This window comes from Pseudophryne corroboree, chromosome 8, assembly GCF_028390025.1.
Source record: "Pseudophryne corroboree isolate aPseCor3 chromosome 8, aPseCor3.hap2, whole genome shotgun sequence".
Classification (NCBI taxonomy): Eukaryota; Metazoa; Chordata; class Amphibia; order Anura; family Myobatrachidae; genus Pseudophryne; species Pseudophryne corroboree.
The window spans coordinates 253,058,534-253,082,836 of NC_086451.1; the positions used below are offsets into that span (position 1 = coordinate 253,058,534).

The 24,303-nt window shown below is 45.2% G+C and overlaps 1 protein-coding gene across 1 annotated transcript in view; it reads left to right on the top strand.

Moving 5' to 3' along the window:
• Positions 1-24,303, top strand: part of ZDHHC15 (zinc finger DHHC-type palmitoyltransferase 15) — a 186,276-nt gene that overhangs the window by 57,362 nt on the left and 104,611 nt on the right. Inside the window, exons 5-8 of the mRNA XM_063937176.1 lie at positions 5,280-5,349; positions 5,734-5,766; positions 21,319-21,439; positions 23,384-23,516. Of these exons, the coding sequence (XP_063793246.1) occupies positions 5,280-5,349; positions 5,734-5,766; positions 21,319-21,439; positions 23,384-23,516 (357 nt within the window). The remainder of the gene's footprint in view (positions 1-5,279; positions 5,350-5,733; positions 5,767-21,318; positions 21,440-23,383; positions 23,517-24,303) is intronic.

Genomic DNA, 24,303 nt, shown 5'->3' on the forward strand with positions numbered 1-24,303 from the left:
AGATAAGCATGTGGAGGGATGCCTGAAATCTATTTACTCCATGACAGGTGCTGTACACAGACCCACTATTGCTGCCTCCTGGGCTGCTAAAGGTATTGAAGTATGGGTTCAGGCATTAGAGGAAGAGCTGCCCGAGGATATATCTGACAATGCCAGACAATACCTGTCTTAACATTACCACCGCCACTTATTACATGTGTTAGCAGCCAAGCCGTCGACTACATCTGTCCTGGCTCGCCGTATTCTGTGGTTGAGGTCTTGGAAGGTGGACCTAGACTCCAGAAAGACCTTGAAGCTACTCCCCTTTAAGGGGGACATTTTGTTACTAATCCTTCTGCACAGAAGGCAAAGGGTACCACACTTCATTCCTTTTCGGCCTCAAGGGAAAGCAAAAGGTCAGGCATACCCAAGACGGTCTTGTGCTCCCAAAACCACAAAGCCCAAGTCAAAGCAGTCCTGGGCGGCCCGTCAGCCTGCTTCTAAACAAGACAAGCCTGCCGCATGACGGGTCAGGCCTCCCCCTGGGGCACCCCAGGGTGGGAGGCCGACTTCCGCAGTTCACCCAGGTCTGGTTAAAGACCACTTCAGACGCATGGTGTGGAAAGTTGTGTCTCACGGGTACGCAGTCTCATTCAAGAGACATCCCCCTCGCCAGTTTTGTACGACTGTTATCCCTTCGGATCCGTTAAAGACGCAAGCTCTGCAAAAGGTTGTGAGTTTCCTCCTGAATACAGGCGTGGTAGCGCCGGTACCTCTGTCTGACAGAGGCAGAGGTTACTACTCGACCCTGTTTCTAGTTCCGAAACCGAATGGGTCATTCCGGCTTATACTCAACCTCAAATCTCTGAACAAGTTTGTGAGAGTGTCCAAGTTCCGTATGGAAACGGTATGCTCAGTTGTACTGGCTATGGAACCCGGAGACTATAAGATATCCCTGGATATACAGGATGTGCACCTTCATATACCTATTGCCATGTCGCATCAGTAGTATCTGCGGTTTGCTATTGGCGACCTCCACTATCAGTTCCAGGCTCTGCCATTTGGATATTCCCCAAGGTCATGGCCGTAATGACGGCACATCTCCGTCGCTAGGGAGTCAGAATACTGCCGTATCTGGACGACTTGCCGATTCTGGCAACTCCCACGATTTCCTCCTCAGTCGCCTGCAACTGACGGAAAACTTCCTGCAAGCCCATGGTTGGCTCATAAATTGTAAGAAATCCTTGCTGGTCCCAGCTCAGAGCATGGTGCACCTGGGGGCATTCCTGGACACACACAGTCAGCGACTGTTTCTGTCTCCAGAAAGTCTTGAAGCTTCATGACAGGATAAGATGCTTCCTCTGTCACCCCAGAGTGTCAATACACTCGGCGATGCAAGTACTTGGCCTGATGGTGTCTGTATTCGACATGGCAGAGTACGCTCAATTTCATTCCCACCTTCTGCAGAGGTTAATTCTTTCCAAGTGGGATGGCCTACCTCATCGGATCAGATCTCACATGATCACTTTGACTCAGGAGGTTCGTCTTTCGCTGACCTGGTGGCTATAGGACCAGCAATCGAGGAGGGGCCGTCCCTTCTGGATCCCCGACTGGGTCCTACTGACCACGGACGCCAGTCTGAGGGGATGGGGTGCGGTGTTGGAGCACACTTTCTTTTCAGGGTCGATGGACCAAAGAGGAATCACTGCTCCCAATAAACATTCTGGAGTTGTGGGCGGTGTTCAATGCATTGACTCTCGCCCTGCCTCTGGTACAGAACAGGCCGGTTCAAGTACGGTCAGACAATGCCACCACGGTTGCATACATGAGCCATCAAGGCGGCACTCGAAGCTGCATGGCTATGATAGAAGTGTCAAAAATCCTTTGTTGGGCGGAACGCCATCTGCCAGCAATATCGGCAGTGTTTATTCTGGGCATCCTAAACTGGGAAGCGGACTTCCTCAGTCGCCAGGACGTGCACGCCTGAGAATGGAGTCTTCATCTGGAAGTCTTTCAACTCCTAGTGAACAAGTAGGGCCTACCAGATGTAGACCTGATGCTGTCTCTACACAATCACAAGGTTCCGGTCTTCAGATCAAGGACCAGGGATGCTCAAGCAGCGTTTCGTGGACGCACTAGCAATTCCATGGAACTTTCGGTTGCCCTACGTGTTCCCTCCAGTGTCACTCCTGCCCGGGGTCCTGCGGAAGTTCAAACAAGAAGGGGGAATACTACTTCTAGTCGCTCCAGTGTGGCCCAGATGGCATTGGTTCTCAGACCTACAGGGTCTATTGACAGAGCAACCCCTTCTACTTCCTCAGGGCCCAGACCTACTCGTACAGGGCCCTTGTCTTTATCCAGACCTGGCCAGACTGGCTTTGACGGCTGGCTCTTGAAGCATCACTCCTGAGGGCCAAAGGATTCTATGAGGCGGTCATCCAAACTATGTTGAAAGCCCGCAAACCGGCATCTGCCCGGATTTATTACAGGGTCTGGAATTCTTACTTCTCCTGGTGTGCTGATAAGAATTATGATGCATTCAGATTCCGAACTTCCAGTATTCTGCCTTTTCTGCAATGCGACCTGGATTTAGGCCTTCGTCTGGCCCTCCTCAAGGTTCATATATTTGCTTTGTCGGTTTGGTTTCAGAGAACAATTGCGTCTATACCTGACGTTCATAAATTCACTCATTGGGGTAAATTTACTAAGGTGGGAGATTTTTAGAACTGGTGATGTCACCCATGGCAACCAATCAGATTCTTCTTACCATTTGTCTAGCTGCTTCTAACAGATAATAGATATAATCTGATTGGTTGCTATGGGCAACATCACCAGTTCTAAAAATCTCCCACCTTAGTAAATTTACCCCATTGTGTCTTAAGGATTCAGCCTCCCTATGTCCCTCCTGTGGCTCCATGGGATCTGTATGTTGTCATGAGTGCCCTGCAAGAGTCTCCTTTTGAACCTCTTGAGTCAGTGGACCCTAAATGGCTCACGGCCAAGGTGCTGTTCTTGCTGGCTATTGCCTCTGCAAGAAGTGTGTCGGACTTAGGCGCCTTTTCCTGTCGTCCAACCTTTCTGATATTTCACCGTGACCGGGCAGTTCTACGAACTCGACCAGGTTATTTACCTAAGGTGGTGTCATCTTTTCACCTTAACCAAGAGAATGTGGTTCCGGCCTTTATCTCTTCTGATTTGCCTTCCAAAGAGCGGTCTTTGGATGAGGTGCGGGCTTTTCCGTGTGTGTGTGTGTGTGTGTGTGTGTATAATATAAAAAAATATATATGTATGTGTGTGTGTGTGTGTATATGTAGAGGACTGCCTCTATCAGGAGGTCAGATTCCCCTTTTGACTTTTTTGGTTTACACAAACATGGCAGGCCTGCGATTAAGCAAACCTTGGCCAGATGGATTAGAATGGTGATTGCACAAGCTTATGCGCAGGCTGTACTCCCAGCTCCTGCTGCTATTAATAACCACTTTAACTGACGATTTTTCCCTTCAAAAGCGTTAACAACATTGTTTTTTAAAATGTATTTTATTTAATAAAGTTGAAAAAGTATTTTTTTTAATATTTTAAATTATATTATGCACATCTGCAGAACGGATCTCCTCGTAAAAAACGGGGGGACAGGGTGGGACGACACAGTTGCATGAAATCTAACCATGCCAGTTAAGTCGTTATTAAAGCCCATTCTACTCGACCTGTTGGACCTTCTTGGGCAGCCCGCTATGGCGCGTCACCAGAACAATTGTGCAAGGTGGCTACGTAGTCCTCAGTGAACACGTTCATTAGGTTTTATGCCTTTGATACTTCTGCCTCCCAGGATGCTTCCTTTGGACGCAGGGTTCTCAAACTCGCTAGGGCGCGTCCCCTTTTTTTGAGGAACTGTTTTAGGACATCCCCGTTGTTTCCCTATGGTAAGTTATGGTAGACTTACCATGGTTAACTCTTTCTGCGAGGTACATTGGTTTCCACAGGGCGCTCACCCTGACGCACCTAGCTTCTATGAGTTTGTATGACATTAGCCTCTGGTCCCTTCTCCTGTGAGAATGTGGTTCTATGTGACTAACATCTGACTTCTCTCTTGTCTGCTCCTGCATTTGACTGGTTAACGAAGCAGAGCTCCAGTGCCTGGAGGCGGGGTTTATAGAGGAGGCCCCAATGCATCCTGGGACAGCCTAAAGCTTTAGCCTGTTGGTGCCTCTGGATCAAGATCCACTCTACACCACGGTGTTTCCCTGTGGAACTCAATGTACCTTGCAGAACGAGAGTTAACCATGGTAAGTCTACCATAACTCTCCTTTTTTAATATTGTGCTTGACATAAGGATTTTTAAAAACTTTCGTGAAGGCAAATACAGTAGTGGCCCAGGAAAATATCTCTTAATACATTATAGTGAAATCCCCTGGAACCTTGGGACTAATTCATATTTGTATGCAAACACAATGGTTTGCATACAAATATGATGGTTGTGGAGCTGAGCAAGTGCAAAAACTATTCTGCGCATTTGCAGTACGGATCTTGAGAGATCACTCGCAGTTCCCTGTAAGACACAGCATGGTTGACATACTATGGCATTTGGGTGGCGGAGCGGGGTAGGCACCAGTCACTAGGTGTGACTTTTCTAGGGTCTACATCGTCAGACGCAGACTTACTGGCACAGGTGTTTGGATCCGATGACCAGCCTGGGTAAGCTTCAGTTTACGCAGTCTAACTGCTGCCTAAAACCATCACGATGGTTGTGATGGTAATCTGAGGCTGCGTCTTACAGAATCTTCCTGCTACGTTTTAATTTTAAATATACGGAATTGCCAGTAGCCAGGAAGCACAGCGTTTGAGTTGTATTTATGTGTACACACAAGTAGAGATGCAATTTTAGTTTTGTATGACTATACATCACCCGCAGATGTGTATAGTCCGCAACAGAGAATGCACACTTCAAAAACACACAAGATGCGTTTCCAAAACTGACTTGATTTCACCTCTGCATCAGCCGTAGACTACACCTAGGGGGTAATTCTGAGTTGATCGCAGCAGCAAGTTTGTTAGCAATTCGGCTGCTTTATTTTTACACTGCAATTTAGATTTCAGTTTGATTACACCCCACCCAAATCTAACACTCTCTGCACATGTTATATCTGCCCCCCCCTGCAGTGCACATGGTTTTGCCCAACTGCTAAAAAAATTCCTGCTGCGATCAACTTGGAATTACCCCCCTAATACAGTATATTTTCCTTTATGTCTCACTGTAGCAGAAAATAGTTTTTCCCTGGTACTGACCTATCCTTCTATTTCAGCCATTCGTTTCTGTGACCGATGCCAGGTGGTAAAGCCTGATCGCTGCCATCATTGTTCTGTGTGTGGGATGTAAGTAAATCATAAGTAATTCAGCTAATATTTACTAAAGTTTCCTTTATATCTTAATTTTCTGTGATTAGAAAGGCTAAGCTTTGGGATTGGTTGCAAAATGCAGAATTAAATTATTAATATTCTCCTTCTCAATGTAATTATTCACTGTAAACTTTCAGTACCATAGTTACACCATCAGTCCCGTCAACTGCTTTTGACATCTTAAGCTCCGTCATTCTACCTTATAAAATTGTACACACCCTAGTGCACGTGCTTTTTATAGTCTGTCCTCTTTTAATGCATGGACCGCCCTAACTGTTTCCTTGAAGATGCTCGATTATATTTGTTCAACTTAATTGACCTGTTAAAGGCAGTGATTGTAAAGTTTTCTTCTTGTTGTAGGTGTGTCCTGAAGATGGATCATCATTGCCCATGGTATGTGTAGCATACGTTTATCAGTGATAATTCATTATACCCTTTGAAGTTTTTCTGTTTAGTTATGCCATGCAATTTACCATAAATAATAACTTTATTAAATCAGCACTAAAAATGCAATGTTACCATGTAGTTGTTAACCTCAAAATCTTGGGTCAGACCCGGGATTCTGAACACTGGTTCAACCCAGATGCGACACGGCTCAGGCCCCTTTTACACCTGTGGCTGGACCCGGTTTACTCCTGGGTCCAGCCATTCACACTGGACCCGGGTCTTCATGACCCAGGTCTATACGGCTTTACAGTGCACGCATGGAGATGTCATCTCCAGGCGTTACTGCAGGTAGCATTTCCAGTGGTATGCGTGATCCGGATTGACTTTTCACACTGCACTGTGACCCAGGTCTGCCCCTGTGTCCATCCCTAGTCGCTACCTGGGTTGGATTGCTGGGTAACTCGACCCGGGTTATTTTTCCTGGCTCCTTTCAGCTGCGACGCGGGTCTACTTTTCATCATTACTACATTTTACCTGTCTTTGGATAGTAAGTTAAATATTTTTCATAAGTAATAATTGTGCTTAAGGATAATTTCAAATTCTGATCCCCCATAATTAGGTATGAATGATAGTGTTATGGAAATTTGTAACTACAAATAGTTTTAAAAAAACAGTAATCATTAAGTACAGTACAAATATTTCCTATGCCAAAACAGAATATAAAATAATGTTTATATGTAATAAAGTAGGGGAAAGGCAATTCTGCACTAGGAAAAAATATAGTGATTGAATTGTAAATGTAAGATCTTCCCAAGTACAGTATAGTCCCTACAGTGTCTTGACCATTCTATAGCAGTGTAACTAAACGTGAACTAACAAAGGAGAAGGGAGAGCTATTAGAATCGGGTGGACTCCAATCTTGCAAATAAATGAATACAACTATGACCTGTTATTATATATGCATTTAAAAGGAGAGGAATAATTCTATTACCGTATTGTTCCCTAAAACACTTCAAATGTACAATAAATGCAAATAATTGTAGTTATGTAAATTTATGTTTTTAGTGTTTTTCATCAAATATAATTTAAAAAGTCACTCGTACTGATATTTTTACTTTAACTTTATACTCTCACTAGTTAAAAGCCCATCAAAATGACTGACACCAGGGCTGGGGGCTGGATTATAGGGGGGGGGGGGGGGGGGGGGGGGGGGGGGGGGTTGGTCTCTACCCACGCAGAAACTGACGTAGTTGGCCATACACCTAAAGATTTATTGCCCAATATGGCTGGTTGGAACAAAAATCTGGTAATGTATTGGAGCAAATGACAATTGACCATTTGCTCCGAAATTCCAGTAAACTGACAAAAATGGTGGTTTAGACAAATTGCTTAAATTAAAACAGATTTAACCAATTTGTTTGACCTTTTTTGTCAGTTTTCTAGCATTTCAGAGCAAATGGTAAATTTTCGTTCCACCCAGCCATATTGGACAATAAATCTTTAGGTGTATGGTCAGTCTTAAGCCCCATACACACTAGAGGAGTAAGTAAAAAATCTCACTCAGAAGTTATGATCTGAGTGATATCTTTTACAATGTTGCTCCTGCGCATCGTTAACGACCCCCTCCCTCGTCTGAACATGTACAGACGAGGGAGATCCTCGTTAACGACAGCCATGCTGCAGATGCAGCATGAGTGTCGTTCCCTCCCCCGCCGTCGCCTCCTTCCCCGCTTGTATCAGCCGGCACCCCGCCACCGCCAATATCGGCGTTGGCGGGGATCGTGTAGTGTGTACTGGGCTCTAGTGTGTTCCCTGTGTTTTCTGACTGTCCTAGTCTGAGATCCTGATTAATGGAAAATTTAATTTGGAGCTTGCAATATAACAGACTGCATTTAAAGTTAGATGTCTCCAACAAAAATAATATTGTAAACAAAAACAAAAAAAGTGATTTTAAATAGCCAATGATTTATCACATTTCCAGTATACAATTGTAAATATTTCTTCACTTCTCTCATTGTGAAGCACTGCATAGTATGCTCGCAAAATATAAATGAATACTAATAATATTGAAAAAAAAATTAGTAATCTTAATTAACTTTAGTTTTGGTTCCCCAAACCGGTACTGTCAGGACTGTGGTAAAACCTGTTTGACAACACCCAATGTTACCTGTTGACACAGAGCACTTTAAAACCATATAACAGGCACTTATTAACCAAGCCCTGAAATATTTAGAGCACCCATGTCATGCCATCCTCACTAACTAGTAGATTTACTTGTGCACTTCCCATGAGATTTATCCGTTTTGGTGGTGTTTGCTGTTGGTAGGTTGCTGATGGTGTCCAATTCTTTGGTTCACACCTGTGGAATAGAGATATGGTGTATGAAACATTGTTTATGTCTGATCAATGTAAGTGCTCAGAGATGGGCATTTGATGTGTATAAATAACAGGCCTGCAAAATTGGGGTCAGCGAAAATGGCCTGCAATTTGATGACTGATTCTTATGGTTTTTGTCATGCTGATTCCAAATGACCACCAAATGTCTCTAGCACGCAAGGTTTTTCTTCACGCAGTGAATACGAAACTATGGCTCAAACATTTATTTGTAAAAAGCATGAAAATTAGTTTTATGCACAAAATTATTGATTGAAATCCAGTCTGAAATTGTAAAAAACATTTAAAATATGTAATTCCACCTACACTAGTATCTACCTTCCACCTCCTTGATATCTTGATGAAATCTTTCCCCCTGCTTCTCATTAACAGCACCATGATTTTCGAGGAAATAGTCTAATGGGAATTCAGGATCTATACCTATGAACCTATTGAGCAACCCAAGTCTTCTATTACATCAGCATGTCTTCCACGATACACTTATGGTGCCCTTACACTTGTGAGATATCTGGTACAATCCTTCGATTTTGACCGCATCGGTGCGATAAATAGCAGGATTGTATGCACATTGAATGTGTACCCCGATGCGATGCGCAGGCACACTGGTCTAATCTCGCATCTAAAGATATTATGTGCTGCTCTTAATATTTATTGGATCGCATGCCGTTTTTTACCACATTCGATTTATTGCACGGCAATGTGCGATCTATGAGGTATTTAGCTCACTTCCTGGACACTCCCCTCCACCCATTGATTTCTGGTTGCAAGTGGCATGTGATAACTCGCATGATTGTATGCGCATCAAATGCACAAAAAAGCACTTTCAATGCTATTTATCGCACGGGGAGCTTCAAGAGAAATTGAAGCACGATATTGCATCGCGCTCAATCACACAAGTGTACGGGCACCATTTGGGTCCTTATTTTTCCCTAGAAATTTCTTTACAACTTTTTGAAAGATTCCTAGGCCTCTTTTTCAACTGTGCAAGGAATTTATAATACCAAGGTATATTAAAAAAAAACAAAAAACCTGTGCTGTCAGACCTGATTCAGCTAGCAGCTGTTCAATATAAAGATAGTTAATCTCTAAACCATAAAGCATATATACAAATAGAAGAACAGCGCTTGATACTCTGATATGAATTTACCAAAAAATTGTAATTTAATTCTAATAAATAAAATAAACAGATATGTATCTTGATCACATTTAAATATCCAAAAAAATATACATCATACTGTTGCAACAAATTTCTAAAAAATAGCACTACTAGCACAGCTTAGACTAAAAAAATCAGATAATAAAGTGCTTTGCTCCTGTGACCTGGACTGTTTTTATTGGTATGCATGTCCAAGTTCTGGAAACACAGACCACCTTGAGTGTATTTACCGGCTTTGTGGTGAATGGTGTAGACCTTCCAAATGGGCTTGTTGGGGCAGATGGCACCGTCCAAATGAAATGCTCTGGTTGTGAGCCTAAGTTCAGATTTTTAGTAGGCGGTTGCCTCCACTTGGCCGCAAGGCTTGTCCAAAGTGAATATGTCCGGTCAGTAGTCAAGCTCCTCCACCAACCTGCGCAGTCCTTATGCCATCTGTCCCGGGAGACGGACCGACTGTTCTGGCATGCTCCCGGACCATGGCACGCCCTGCGGACGCACTAGACCACAAGTGCATATATTTAATATACTATACTGGCACTGGGGACCCTTTACAGGCCAGGAGTGCCAGTGGTTGAAGTCCGCACAGTGGCCCCTCCCCTCCAGTCTAGGGAGCCATTCCACTGCAGTCTTGATAAAGATAATATTCTTTTGACTCTTGGTTATATCAAGGACGCTGCAGATTACCTAAAGGATGCGGCGAGGGATGTTGGCCTCTTGGGATCAAGAGCCAATGCCATGGCGGTCTCGGCCAGGAGGGCGCTGTGGATCCATCAATAGAATGCTGATGCCGACTCCAATAAAAATATGGAAGCTCTCCCCTTCAAAGGTAGTGTCTTGTTTGGTGACGGCCTGGCTGACCTGGTGTCTACCGCTACTTCGGGTAAGTCATCTTTTCTTTCTTATGTTCCCACACAACAGAAAAAGGCACCCGCATCAACTGATGCAGTCCTTTCGAGCTAATAAATACAAACGAGGAAAAGGCTCGTCCCTCCTCGCTTCAAAGGGTAGAGGAAGGGGAAAGAAGTCGCCTGCAGGATCAGGCACCCAGGACCAAAAGTCCTCCCCCGCCTCTACCAAGTCCACCGCATGACGCTGGGGCTCCCATGTGGGAGTCCGTGCCGGTGGGGGGCCGTCTCCGGATCTTCAGTCAGGTCTGGGTTCAATCAGCCCTGGATCCTTGGGTCTTAGACATAGTGTCTCAGGGGTACAGGCTGGAGTCTCAGGAGATGCCCCCTCACCGCTTTTTCATTTCGGACTTGCCAGTGTCTCTTTTGGAAAGAGAAGTTGTAAATGCTGCAATACAAAAGTTGTGTCAACAGAGGGTCATTGTTCCCGTTCCCCCGTCCCAACGGGGGGAAGGATTCTGTTCGAGCCTTTGTCGTACCGAAGCCGGACGGTTCGGTCAGACCGATTCTGAACCTAAAGTCTCTCAATCCATACTAGAAAACTTTCAAGTTCAAGATGGAATCTCTTCGAGCTGTGATCTCCAGCCTAAAAGGGGGGGATTTTATGGCGTCAGACGACATAAAGGATGCCTACTTGCACGTCCCGATATATCCTCCGCATCAGGCCTTCCTGAGATTTGCGGTGCAGGATTGTCATTACCAATTTCAGACGTTGCCGTTTGGGCTTTCCACGGCCCCGAGGGTTTTCACCAAGGTCTTGGCAGAAATGATGGTTCTCCTTCGCAAGCAAGGGGTTACAATTATCCCGTACTTGGACGATCTCCTGATAAAGGCGAGGTCCAAGGAACAGTTGTTAAGAAATGTGGATCTTTCCCTGTCGGTTCTGCGACAACACGGATGGGTTCTAAATTTGCCAAAGTCTCAGTTGATCCTGGCAACTCGGCTGCCGTTACTGGGCATGATTCTAGACACGGAGCTACAGAGAGTGTTTCTTCCGAAAGACAAAGCTCTGGAAATCCAGACAATGGTCAGGGAGCTTCTGAGGCCGACAAGTGTCGATTCATCAATGCACTCGGGTTCTAGGGAAGATGGTTGCGGCTTACGAAGCCATTCCGTTTGGCAGGTTTCATGCCCGGGTGTTTCAGTGGGATCTGCTGAACAAATGGTCCGGGTCTCACCTGCACATGCACCGGGAAATAAGTCTATCTTCCAGGGCCAGGATTGCTCTCCTGTGGTGGCTGCAAAGCTCTCACCTTCTAGAGGGACGCCGATTCGGAATCCAGGACTGGGTCCTCCTGATGCAAGTCTCCAAGGCTGGGGCACAGTCACGCAAGGAAGAAATTTCCAGGGAAAATGGTCAAACCAGGAATCTCGTCTCCACATAAATGTTCTGGAGTTAAGAGCCATTTACAACGGCCTGCTGCAAGCGAAGAACCTTCTTCAGGGTCTTCCTGTTCTGATCCAGTCGGACAACATAACAGCGGTGGCGTACGTAAACCGCCAAGGCGGAACAAGGAGCACTGCGGCTATGGCGGAGGCCACAAGAATCCTTCGCTGGGCGGAACAGCAAGTGAGCGCCCTGTCAGCAGTCTTCCTTCCGTCCGTGGACAACTGGGAAGCAGACTTCCTCAGCAGACACGATCTCCATCCGGGAGAGTGGGCCCTTCATCAAGAGGTATTTGCAGAAGTGACAAGGCGTTGGGGAATACCTGATAGACATGATGGCATCTCGCCTCAACAAGAAGCTTCCGAGGTATTGTTCCAGGTCACGGGACCCCCAAGGCAGTGCAGTGAACGCCCTGGTAACTCCGTGGGTGTTTCAGTCGGTGTATGTGTTCCCTCCGCATCCTCTCATTCCAAAGGTTCTGAGGATCATACGTCGAACAAGGGTTCAGGCGATTCTCGTCGTTCCAGATTGGCCACGCAGGGCCTGGTATCTGGATATTCAGGAATTGCTTGTAGAAGATCCTTGGCCGCTTCCTCTAAGAGAGGACCTGTTACTGCAGGGGCCCTGCGTGTTTCTGGACTTACCGCGGCTGCGTTTGACGGCGTGGAAGTTGAGCGCTCGGAAAGGTATTCCCGGGGAGGTCATCCCCACTCTCCTTAAAGCTAGGAAGGAGGTTACGGTGAAACATTATCACCGTATTTGGAGAAAGTATGTTTCGTGGTGTGAAACCAAAGCGGCTCCTGCGGAGGAGTTTCACTTGGGTCGGTTTCTACATTTTTTGCAGGCAGGCGTCGATGCAGGCCTGAAATTGGGTTCCATCAAAGTGCAGATTTCCGCTTTATCTATTTTCTTTCAGAAAGAATTGGCCGTCCTTCCAGAGGTTCAGACTTTTGTGAAGGGAGTGCTGCATATCCATCCTCCATTTGTGCCGCTGTGGGATCTTGAAGTGGTGTTGCAGTTCCTTATGTAGTGAAACATAAGGAACTGCAACACCACTTCAAGATCCCAAACCAGTGAGGTTTTGAACCTTTGCGTAAGGTTGAGTTAAAGTTTCTCACTTGCAAAGTGGTCATGCTTTTAGCTCTGGTGTCTGCCAGGCGAGTGTCGGAGTTGGCGGCCTTGTCTCACAAGAGTCCTTATTTGATCTTCCATTCGGATAGAGCGGAATTGAGGACTCATCATCAATTTCTGCCGAAGGCGGTTTCTTCGTTTCACATTAACCAACCTATTGTGGTGCCTGTGGCTACGGATGCTGTGGCGGTTCCAAAGTCTCTTGATGTTGTAAGAGCTTTGAAAATTTACGTCGCCAGAACGGCTCTTACCAGGAAAACAGAGGCTTTGTTTGTCCTGTATGCTTCCAACAAGATTGGAAATCCTGCCTCTAAGCAAACTATTGCACGCTGGATTTGTAATACGATTCAGCAAGCTCAATCTTCGGCTGGGCTACCGTTGCCAAAGTCAGTAAAGGCCCATTCTACCAGAAAAGTGGGCTCATCTTGGGCGGCTGCCCGAGGGGTCTCTGCACTTCAGCTTTGCGAGCAGCTACGTGGTCGGGTTCAAACACCTTTGCTAAGTTTTACAAGTTTGATACCCTGGCTGATGAGGACCTCATGTTTGCTCAATCGGTGCTGTAGAGTTGTCCGCACTCTCCCGCCCGTTCTGGAGCTTTGGTATAGACCCCATGGTCCTTTTGGAGTCCCCAGCATCCTCTAGGACGTAAGAGAAAATAGGATTTTAATACCTACCGGTAAATCCTTTTCTCTTAGTCCGTAGTGGATGCTGGGCGCCCATCCCAGTGCGGACTGTTGCTTGCAGTTGTATTATTACTGGTTATATTTGATTACACGATGGTTGTGTATTAGTTATATTCAGCTTGTTGCAGTTGTTAGTTCATACTGTTATCTGGTTTGCTGCTACTCCGGTTGTACGGTATGTTTGTGGTGTGGGCTGGTATGTTTCTCGCCCTTAGTTTAAACAAAAATCCTTTCCCTCGAAATGTCCGTCTCTCCTGGGCACAGTTCCTATAACTGAGGTCTGGAGGAGGGGCATAGAGGGAGGAGCCAGTTCACACCCAGTCAAAGTCTTTTTAGTGTGCCCAAGCTCCTGCGGATCCCGTCTATACCCCATGGTCCTTTTGGAGTCCCCAGCATCCTCTACGGACTAGGAGAAAAGGATTTACCGGTAGGTATTAAAATCCTATTTTTGTTCATCTCTGCTCCACAAACAAATTGCTAGAATGTAATACCTTGATTTGTCTGAAGTGGGGATCTTCTAAAGCTTAATCAGCACTGATATTACTGTGCTATAGAGTAGCATGTAAAAATATATATTTATACCTAAATGACCTATTATATTGACATTTCTGCAGCAGGGTACATTGTGTTCCACAGGGAAACATTGGGGGTGTAGAGTGGATCTTGATTCAGAGGCACCAACAGGCTAAAGCTTTGGGCTGTCCCAGGATGATTTGGGGCCTCCTCTATAAACCCCGCCTCCAGACACTGGAGCTCAGTTTCGAGTTGGTGCCTGCAGCAGCAGGTCACTTAACATGGGGCTACACTGGGCAGCCCTGAAAGGCTTTCTAAGAAGACTTCAAAGGCCGCAGCGCTGATATGTCAGTGTGACATTCTGTGCTGCGGCTCCATCACCTCCCAAGCGGCGTTGCATACTGCCACGGCCTGTTCCCGAGTACTTGCAGCGGAGACTCTCCGACTTCAGGCACATAGACCCTCTCCTGGTTCGCGTGGCTGCTACAGGGAGGAGGTAAGAGGGTCCCCCAGGCGGAACCCGCCTTTAAATCGTGTTCCTGTCGCGGTGTAGGGAGACGGACCTATTTTCTGCATTCTCTGTGACTTATGCTAGTGCTGCTGTTTGAACTTTTCTCTGTTTCTCACTGTACTTAATTGCTTTCCCTGTACTTTTACTCATTTTAAGTGACACCTGAATACTGGTGCGTTTTGATTTTACGCTGCCACACATCACATTGTATTTGTGAAGGCTCTTTGTCGCATACTGTTCCAGTGCACATTACCATATTGTGTGTGTACATTTAGAACGGTCTTGTGTAGCAAAAGGAAAGGTAAGCAGACTGGGGCACCTACTCTGGTAGCATGTAATACCTGTAACATGGAAGTTTTACCTCAGGATTTATCACAGGATGGTCCGTGCACGGCTTGTCTGGTGCCTCCAACCACTTCATTTCCCCCCAGTTCCAGCACAAGAGCTCCATGGGCTTCTTTTTTTAGTCTACTGGCAAACATTGCTGACCATACTGCTACCCCACCTGTGGCTCCCCCTATGGGTCTACCACAGACAATACAGCCCACCATGACTCCCCCTATGGGATTCCAGCAGCCATTTCAACCTGTTTATCAGAGTATTGCAGCCCCACCCGTTCCTCCTCCATGGTTGGGCTCCTTCTCTAACTCTGTACAGAATCTGGCTGCTTCCTCTGATGCATTTCAACATTTAGTACAGGGCCAAATAGCACTACCTGCACCTACTGCCACTAAGTGTACTGTGCCTTCCTCACAGTCTACGCCACTCTCTGATTCTGAGAAACCCCAAATTTAATGTGGCTGCATTAACTAGGGCGGTTAAATTCTCACTGAACCAGCCCCTCTGTCTAAGGATCCTCTGCGCAATTGGCAGAAGGAAGTGGTAGCGGAGTTTAAACCCTCAGATCACTTCTGGAAAGCTAGGAATGAGGTTTGGAAATCTCCTACTAAGAAATAAACGGTTCCTAAAAGGCTCGGCTCATTTTACCTGTTGCCTAACTCTGATTGTACAAAATGGGAAAATCCACCTCCGGTAGATGCTCATGTGACACATTTAATTAAAAGTTCCATCCTCCCTATCCCGACTGCATCACCTCTTAAGGAACTGCTGGATAGACAACTGGATATGTGTCTTAAATCTCTGTACTCCCTTACAGGAGCCACAGCCAGACCGATTACAGTTACAGCCTGGGTAGCTAAAGTCATTGAAACTTGGGTTGACAACCTATAACACAGCTTCACGTTTCAGCCTACCACAGAACAATTGTCTCTTATTGCCAATGTCAAGGATGCGGCCTATTACATGGGTGAAGCTGCTTTGGATTCTGTTCTGTTATCCTCCAAAGCTTCCGCTGTTTCCATTGCAGCATGCTGCATAGTGTGGCTAAGTTCATGGAAAGTGTATTCAGACACCAAAAAGGCCCTGGAAGCTCTGCTGTACACGGGCAATTTCCTATTTGGACAGGAACTAAACAAAACTGAGAAGCTTGTAGCCTCCAAAAAAGCTTACCTACCTTCAGCTTCCTCACTGCTTACTAGGACTTCGTAATTTCGGTCCTTTCATCCGCAGGGTAAAGCAAAGGGTCCGACCTTTCCATGACTATCTCAAACAGTTTAGGCCTCCAAACCCAAAACCAAGCGGGCCTGTGCAACTAGACGTCCACCTACCAAGACAGAGGATAAACCCTCAGCCTGGTGGGAAGGGACTCCACCCTACCCCCACCCCCCACCCGGGAGAACCCATGGTGGGAGGCTGACTTTTTTTTATTTTTTATTTTGACCATGCATGGTGTCAAATCACCGCAGATGCCTGGGTGCAAGAAGTGGTCTTTCACGGGTACACTCTGTCCTTCCTGAAGAGTCCTCCCATACAGTACTTTCCTACCACTCCTTCAACATACCCACAGGTGCTGAAGGTCATTCTCTCCTTGCTACGGTCGGGTTTTCATTATGCCTGTCCCCTGTTCTCAACAGGGCCAGGGATACTATTTTACACTCTTTTGGTTTCTGAAATAAATAAATAAATGTGTTGTACCGCCCCATTCTAAATTTGAAGTTGCTCAACAAATACCTCAGAGTATCCCCAAAATCGTTGTTGTGTTTTTTTTCGTGTGTTTTTGTTGTTTTGTTTTTTTAAATGATCAAATTATATAAATATTAGCTATTTAAACCATATTCATACATTTTAAATTTATGAATCCGGTTTAAATAGCTATTATTTATATCATCTGATTTTAAAAACAAAACCCAATAATCCGTATGGAGACACTCTGTTCCATTGTCCTAGCTATGAAGCCTGGCGATTATATGGTCTCCCTGGATATAAAGGATGCATGCCTACATGTACCTATAGCATCCTGTCATAAACAGTATCTCCGCTTTGCTGTCCTATTTCCAATTCAAAGCCCTACCTTCAGGCTGTCCACGGCTCCCTTGGTGTTCACCTAGCTCATGGCGGTGATGGCGATTCACCTCCGGTGACAGGGAATTAAAATAATCCCTTACTAGACGACCTCCTCCTTCTGGCGCAATCTGCCTCTCCATCCGGATCTACTCTCTCAGGGGCCCTGCCTACATCCACCTGCCTCGCTTGTTTTTGACTGTGTGGCTGTTGAGACATTCCTCCTAATGGACAAAGGCTCTTCCTGGGCGGTGGTTCAAACTATGCTTCGGGCTCGAAAACCAGCATCAGCATGTATATATTACCGTATCTGGCATCAGGTCTCGGCCTTGTGCGTCTGGTTACCTTTCCAGATGTTCATGCCTTCCTCCAGGGGGTACTCCAGATACTGCCTTCATTTGTCCCTCCGGTTGCTCTGTGGGATCTGTCCTGGGTTCTTTGGGCCTTACAACGGACTCCTTTTGAACCATTAGAGTCGGTGGACCTCAGCGCAATTTCTTCTGGCTATAGCTTCAGCCCGAAGAGTCTCTGACTTGGGAGCTCTCTCCTATCGCTCCCCCTTTTTGATATTTCACCAGGACTGGGCGGTTCTTCAGACTAAACTTTGGTACCTACCTATGGTAGTGTCTAAATTCCGTATCAATGAACCAATTGTGGTACCGCACTTCCAGGAACCTAGTCTTTAACAAGGAAGCCTAGTTTGTCGTGGAACATACTGCTTCTGTTCGGAAAACTGATTCTTTATTTATTCTCTACTGATTCCACAAGCGGGGCTGACCTGCCGCTAAGCAAACATTGGCTCCGCATGACCATTTCACATACACACAGGCTGATCTTCCTGTTCCAAGTACAGTCTCCGCTCACTCTACTCGCTCTGTGGGTCCTTCGTGGGCAGCGCGCCGTGGAGTGTCTGCTGAACAACTCTGCAAGGCTGCTATGTGGTCTTCTGCCGACACATTTCTTAGGTTCTATGCCTTTAATACGTTTGCCTCTCATGATGCAACCTTTGGTCACAATGTCTTCCTGTTAGCTTAGGAGTGTTGCTTCCCTATTACAACTGCTTTGAGACATGCCAAGGTATTCCCTGTGATGACCATGGACCCCGAAGAAGAGTAACCTTTTGTTAACTTTTTATTTTTCTTTGAGGTCCATGGGATCCACAGGACGCCCACCCTGATGCGCCTAGCTTCAATGGGTTACTTTCACGGTCACCAGTTCCTTCTCTTCCCTATGAGAGTGTGATTTCCTGTGTGTACCGTTCTTCCTTCTATCTCAAGCTCCTGCTTTGGGTCTCTCCAGCTCCTGCTTTTGGCTTGTTAACTAATACCCCTTTCACACTGCACAAATAACCCGGTATCGACCCGGCATATTGCCGGGTCGACACGGGTCAGTGTGCGATGTGAAAGGGGCATAGCCGAAATCCCGGGTCGCCTGACCCGGCAATTCAACCCGGGTATAAAGCAGTGTTATACTCGGGTTGAATACTGGGTCAGTGGCTGCGTAAACGCGTTCCCGGGTCGCGTTTACTAGATAGGGAGAGGCGGCGTGGAGATGAGCTCATCTCCCAGCGCCTCCTCTACCTCTGCCCCCCCGCTGCTATGGAAACCCGCCCGGCATATTGGCGAGTCGGGAAAGCCTGCAGCAGCTGCCAGTGCCGGATCCGACCCGGGAAGGACCCGTTTCCAATTCCCGGGTGGGATCCGGCATTGGCAGTGTGAAAGGAGTTTAAAACTGAAGTGCCTGAGCATGGAGGCGGGGTATGAGTGGAGAGGAGCAACAAAGGTAAGTTTTTCCTTTGGCATGGCATGGTGTGACTAGAAGGGCTGTTTATCCTGACTGCAGCAAGGATGTAGGAGGACACATCTGTAGCTTAAAGTCATGCACCCAAACCTTCGTAAATTATATCTCCATATACTAATCATACTTGTCTAGTTTATAAAATATAGCAAATATGTGGATCCGTGCTAATGATTTCACTATACTGATATGACTGAATAATTTCAAGACCCTCAAACCAAGATACAGTATATACACAAAATGTAATATTCCTATAAAAATGACAATAATAATTATTGCAATTTAAAAAGGTATTACACCATGCAAATATATACCGTTGAAGAATTGTGCATTGTATATTGGATCCACTTCAATTGTTAAGTAGCTCCAATGCATGGCCTTTTTTCTTTCTTTTATATTTGTAGAACTACAAGTCCCATAATGGAAGTAAAAGCTCACTGCAAGTAGAAGTATATGTATGACCTGTATTTAAACTGCAGTATGGTCAGAATAGATTTATAGTAATTTATGCGATATCTGCTGCTTTTGTGCCTATGTCCATTTCGATGTATTCTGTGGTTGAACTGCCGCTGTTTTGTTGGGTGTTCCGGGCCGTTGGAACCTTGTCACTAGCACTGCGGCTAGATAAGCTCATCTACATAATATTGAATTTCAGCAGCTAGATTTTAAATCATGCATCCATTTTCTTTGAATTAAAATACATTGAGGAAATTACATAAAATAAATATTTTAGTGCCGGATACAGCAGTACAGTATATGCACTTAATTGTGTGTACACTGCAATCTTCTTTGTCTAGTTTATAAGCTGAAAGTCGATTATCCTAATATATTCATATTGCAGCCAGATCAATATGTAAAACATTAACCCTTGATAACCTTAAACCATGATTCAATGCCCACACAGCCCAGTCATAGCTGTAATAATCTACTAATATGTATAAACTAATAGAATTCATACATATTACCACAAAACTATAGTCCCCAATGATGGCAACAAATTATTTTGGATGTAATCACCGCTAAATAGAGAACCTATACAGTAACACTGTATATGGTAAGGCTAGTCCTATTAACCTGAGGTAATGTGTCTCATGTGCTCGAAGGTAAGGGAAGGGGGTTGCATCATATTTACACTGCAGCAAGATTAATCCAGATAATCTGGAAGTGTAGTATTTACAGTAAAAAGCCATTAGGCCATTTTCTGACCTCCGTTCATATGTAAACAGAACACACTTTTTATCACTGATAACTACTGAAAAGCATATCTTCATTACACACATAATCAGTCCAGAACACACAAAACCACATACAGCAATTATTCTGCAGATAAACTGCACAACCTCTACTGTGAGCTTCAGACACTGGTTATTCAGCAGCAAGATCTGCTTCTATCTGCTCACATGCTGGGGGCTGGAGGCATTGTATGGCATTCAATGGAACTCTACATGAGTGTTGGGAAGAATGTTCCAAACAATATCTGAAGTTTCCACAAGTGTATTGCACTTGTAGGCTGATTTGCTTTCACCTTCTGTAAAGTTCAACCCAAACCAGCTTGATGAGGTATGTCTGAAGACTGTGCTGGCCACTTCATGATATGAAGCCTACTGTCTTGTTCTTTTTGTTCTGACATAGCCTGTAGGATGAGCCCTTAACCCACGAGGTATAGACCAGGAGATATTGCATGACACTGCAAAATACTGTGGTAGCCCTTTTGGTTCAGGGTGCCAGTCACTACATGTGTTCAATCCCATTGTTTGCGAAAGGTATGAGTTGCTATTTGTTGCAGTGTTTTAACGCCGGCAACGGCATCTGAACTCGCACCTCTCGTGGGCTGATTTCTGCCCGAATTAGCATAAAATTGCTTGGAGCCCTTTGTGTGAATTCGGGCTGCTGTAAAGTGCAGCTGCTGCTAAATAACTCATGGGTGCGATTTCATTGCATATAATTGGATTGAACTCCATGTTTGGCAGTTAGTGTTACAAGTGTTTTATTTTACAAGAGGTGGCTTGTAAAAGTCGCCACTTTCTGGCGTTTTCAAACAAAATTTAAAAGGGCAATGCTTTAATAGCAAAACATGGGATCTTTTGCAATTAAAAGCATTACCCTTTTAAATTTTAGGATTAAACACGCCAGGAAGCGGCGACTAGTGACAAAGAACTCACACGCTGAGGAACCATCCTTTTGCTTACTTGATAGTGTACAAAAACCCTGCATGAGGAACCAAATGTTTAAAAATTTGATTAAACTATTTATAAGACGTTCTTTCAGTTTTTAGTAGAACACTGGCTCAGGCAAGACTTCCTTCCTTTTTTTTTTTTTATTGCTGCAGAACAGTTGTATAAGCCACCTTATATAACAGAAATTGATATTATTTGCTAACCTAAACTTCATTGGTTTATTTTATTTTTATTTTTTATAACCACTGTACCATTTCAGATTGTTTTATGGACTTCAATGGTTTAAATTTCAGTAAACACCGGGCGATGGGAAGGGGGGGTGGGTGTTCTAAAACTTATGATTTATATACTTCACACTTTCCTTGGCTTTTTACTTGGTCCACCCTTAACCAAAATCTCAATTTGGGCGAAATTTCCCTGTGAGCATGACTCTTGAGTGTGTCGCTTGTAGTATTTTCTACACGGAATATAATTAGAATTATAACTATTTGAATTGTTTTTCAGGGTGAACAACTGCATTGGATTCTCTAACTACAAGTTCTTTCTCCTGTTTCTGGCATATTCGATGCTGTACTGTTTGTACATTGGTTCTACGGTTTTCAAATATTTTCTCCTCTACTGGACAGTACGTGTTTCTGTTTTATACCTTCTATAGTCCAAAAATAACTTATTTATTTTCTTAAGCAGGCTTTAACTCAACACTTCTTTCAGATGCATTGTAACATACTTTGGGAGTGAGGACAATGCAAAACATAGGGCCTAATTCAGACCTGATCGTAGGGCTACGATCAGGCACACTGACATGCAGGGGATGCCCAGCACAGGGCTAGTCCGCCTCGCATGTCAGGCCGGCCCTCCCCCCGGAGATTGTTTTGCACTTCAGGAGTAGGCCGGACTGCGCCCAAAAAACGGAGGCCAAACGCCGCTGTGCCGCCCCCTCCCGCCCAGCGACCACCTCTGCCTGTCGAACGGCAGCCGTCGGCTGTCAGCCATGCACTGTGGAGCCGGCACTTGCGCACTTCTGACCTGATCGCTGCTCTGCGATGAACGGCAGCGTGCGATCAGGTCAGAATGACCCCCATAGTCGTGACTTGAGTAGAAAAAATTGTTGTATACAAATTTTGAAAGGCACTCTTGTTTCTAAAAGCTGTTGGCTTAATAGTGCCTGGTACTGTATAGGTAAATATGTTTTTATGCTATCTCTATATTGAGTTTGAACAAAGGCTCATCCACACCAGCAGTTTGTTCTGTTCCAAGTCGAACTCGTCGATAGAAAGCCCCTTGAGAAGTAGGGCAAGCTAGTGATCTCTTGACACAAATTCCATTCCAGTCAGTGGCACTAATTTCATTGCTGTCCTTGTCGGTAGTACAGGCAATATATAACAGAGATCAGTATATCTCTAGTCTGCTCTAATGGGGCTTATACATCTACAGGCAAATTCCCCATTCTGACCACGCCGATCTGATCCACCATTCAGTAATCAAAAATGCTGCTTGGCGGACATCAATCTGTGATTCATCGGGGATTCAAAAACCTACATGTCATGAATCAAAGACTCGATGACGCCCGATCATTTTTTGGGTCTGAATTGTGGATTTCCAGCATACTTTATACTGATATAGTAGAGAGAGAGAGAGAAACTACCAATCAGCTCCTGTCCGTTTTCGAACACAGCCTGGTAGTTAGAAGCTGATTGGCTAGTACTTTAGCTTTCTCCACTTTACCACTCTCCGAAGCTTAGTACGTCTCCCCCCTATGTGCATTAAACTAGGTATTATAGCACTAGCTGTTAGTGGCAGGAGTTGATTATTCAGGGTTACTGCCTGCATTTCCATTATATAGGGCAGGGCTTGACAAACTTTTCTTAAATCTAGGAGCCAGGACGAAAGTGTAGGAGCCAGACAACTGCCGCCCACCCCCATAAAAAAACAAAACTGAAACCCAACTAAGGGGGTACTCCTAGGCAAATCATCCCTCCGTAGTCACACTGCTGTGCAGCTACCCCTGGCAAACACCCCCTCCACCTCCCTTCCCCCCTCCATTAATAAACTGCTAACCAGCCTGGGCAACCAACCCCCCACAACTACACAAATAAGAGGGTAACCACAGGCAAACCACCTCATCGCACCCACCCCCCTGTTCATACAATCACCCCACCCTGTGGTCACATCACTACCCCCTCCGAAGATGCAATACCTGGCCATGCAAAGACCCTCTTATCAGAGAGCTTTGGAAACAGCAGACAGCGCAGCATGCCAGGATGGAGAGGAACAGCAGTCAGCGCAGGCTGGGACGGACACTCGGCACATGCGTGAAATGGCCTCCACAAGACAAGCACACCCACAAATCTCTGCTGGGGCTGGACAGGATCTGCTTCCTTCCTCCCTGCATAATCTGGTAGTCAGGCAGCAAAATCTAGGAGCCATGGCGACCTGGCCCCTGGGATTTGTCAAGTTCTGATATGAAAGTTAAATATGCTACTGCTTTCCACAAACTGTGTATTCTGAAAGCCTGTCCCTTTTGTTTTTATGTTCAAAGCCTATAAAATAATTTTCTTTATTATTACAGGCTGAGCTGACAAATAGTCATGCAAAATTCCACGTGCTTTTCCTGCTTTTTGTGTCCCTAATGTTCTACATCAGCCTCATGTTTCTCTTTGGCTATCACTGCTGGCTGGTGGGACTAAACAGAACTACCCTCGGTTAGTATTTATTATGATTGTTTATTATTCTGATGATGCAGACATTGACCCAAGAGAACATCTCAATGTATGTAAGCCCAGTATGTTCATTTCTCATCTGGGTTGTATTTTGTTGCTCCAGGTAACCACTCCTTGCTCTTCGTAGACCAATAAAGATCTGTAAGAGTGGTGATGTGGAGAAAGCAGACAGCACTAGAGACACATTTTTGTACAGTATGACTATTAGTTAGCATATGAGCACAACTTTGTGTCTAGTGCAGCTACTTCTCTAGCAAGTGTTTTATTTTCTTTCATAAACGCATACTTGTTTATAACTTATAGTCCATACCGTGATATGTTTAATACAATACAGGTAAAATATTGAGGACACGCTAAAGTAAAAAAAGAAACAAAAAGGTTAATAAGAGGTTGGAGGTTTTGTCTACTTTAGTTCAGCCTTTAGACCTCCCTCTGGGATCACTTGTGTTGCTAAGGCCACCAATAACTATGTGCATTTACTCAGAGTTTGTATAATGTGATACCTATGGTCTTTTGGGACCATTTCATTTGGCTCTGAACTAGGAAAAGACAGGGATACTACAGGTAGAAAAGGCTTTCTTTCCTACTGCGGTCTAGAAGTAAGGAGCACCATTATCTCGGCGCCCAATCTGCATTCAGTCCATTGTTCCTGAGTGGATCAGGTCTGTGGCAACCCTCCAAGACCCAGTTTCAGTCGCTATACAGTCTACGGGAAGGTCCTTCGCTCTAAATGCTACTACTGCAAGTCCTCTACTTCTGACTGTGCACA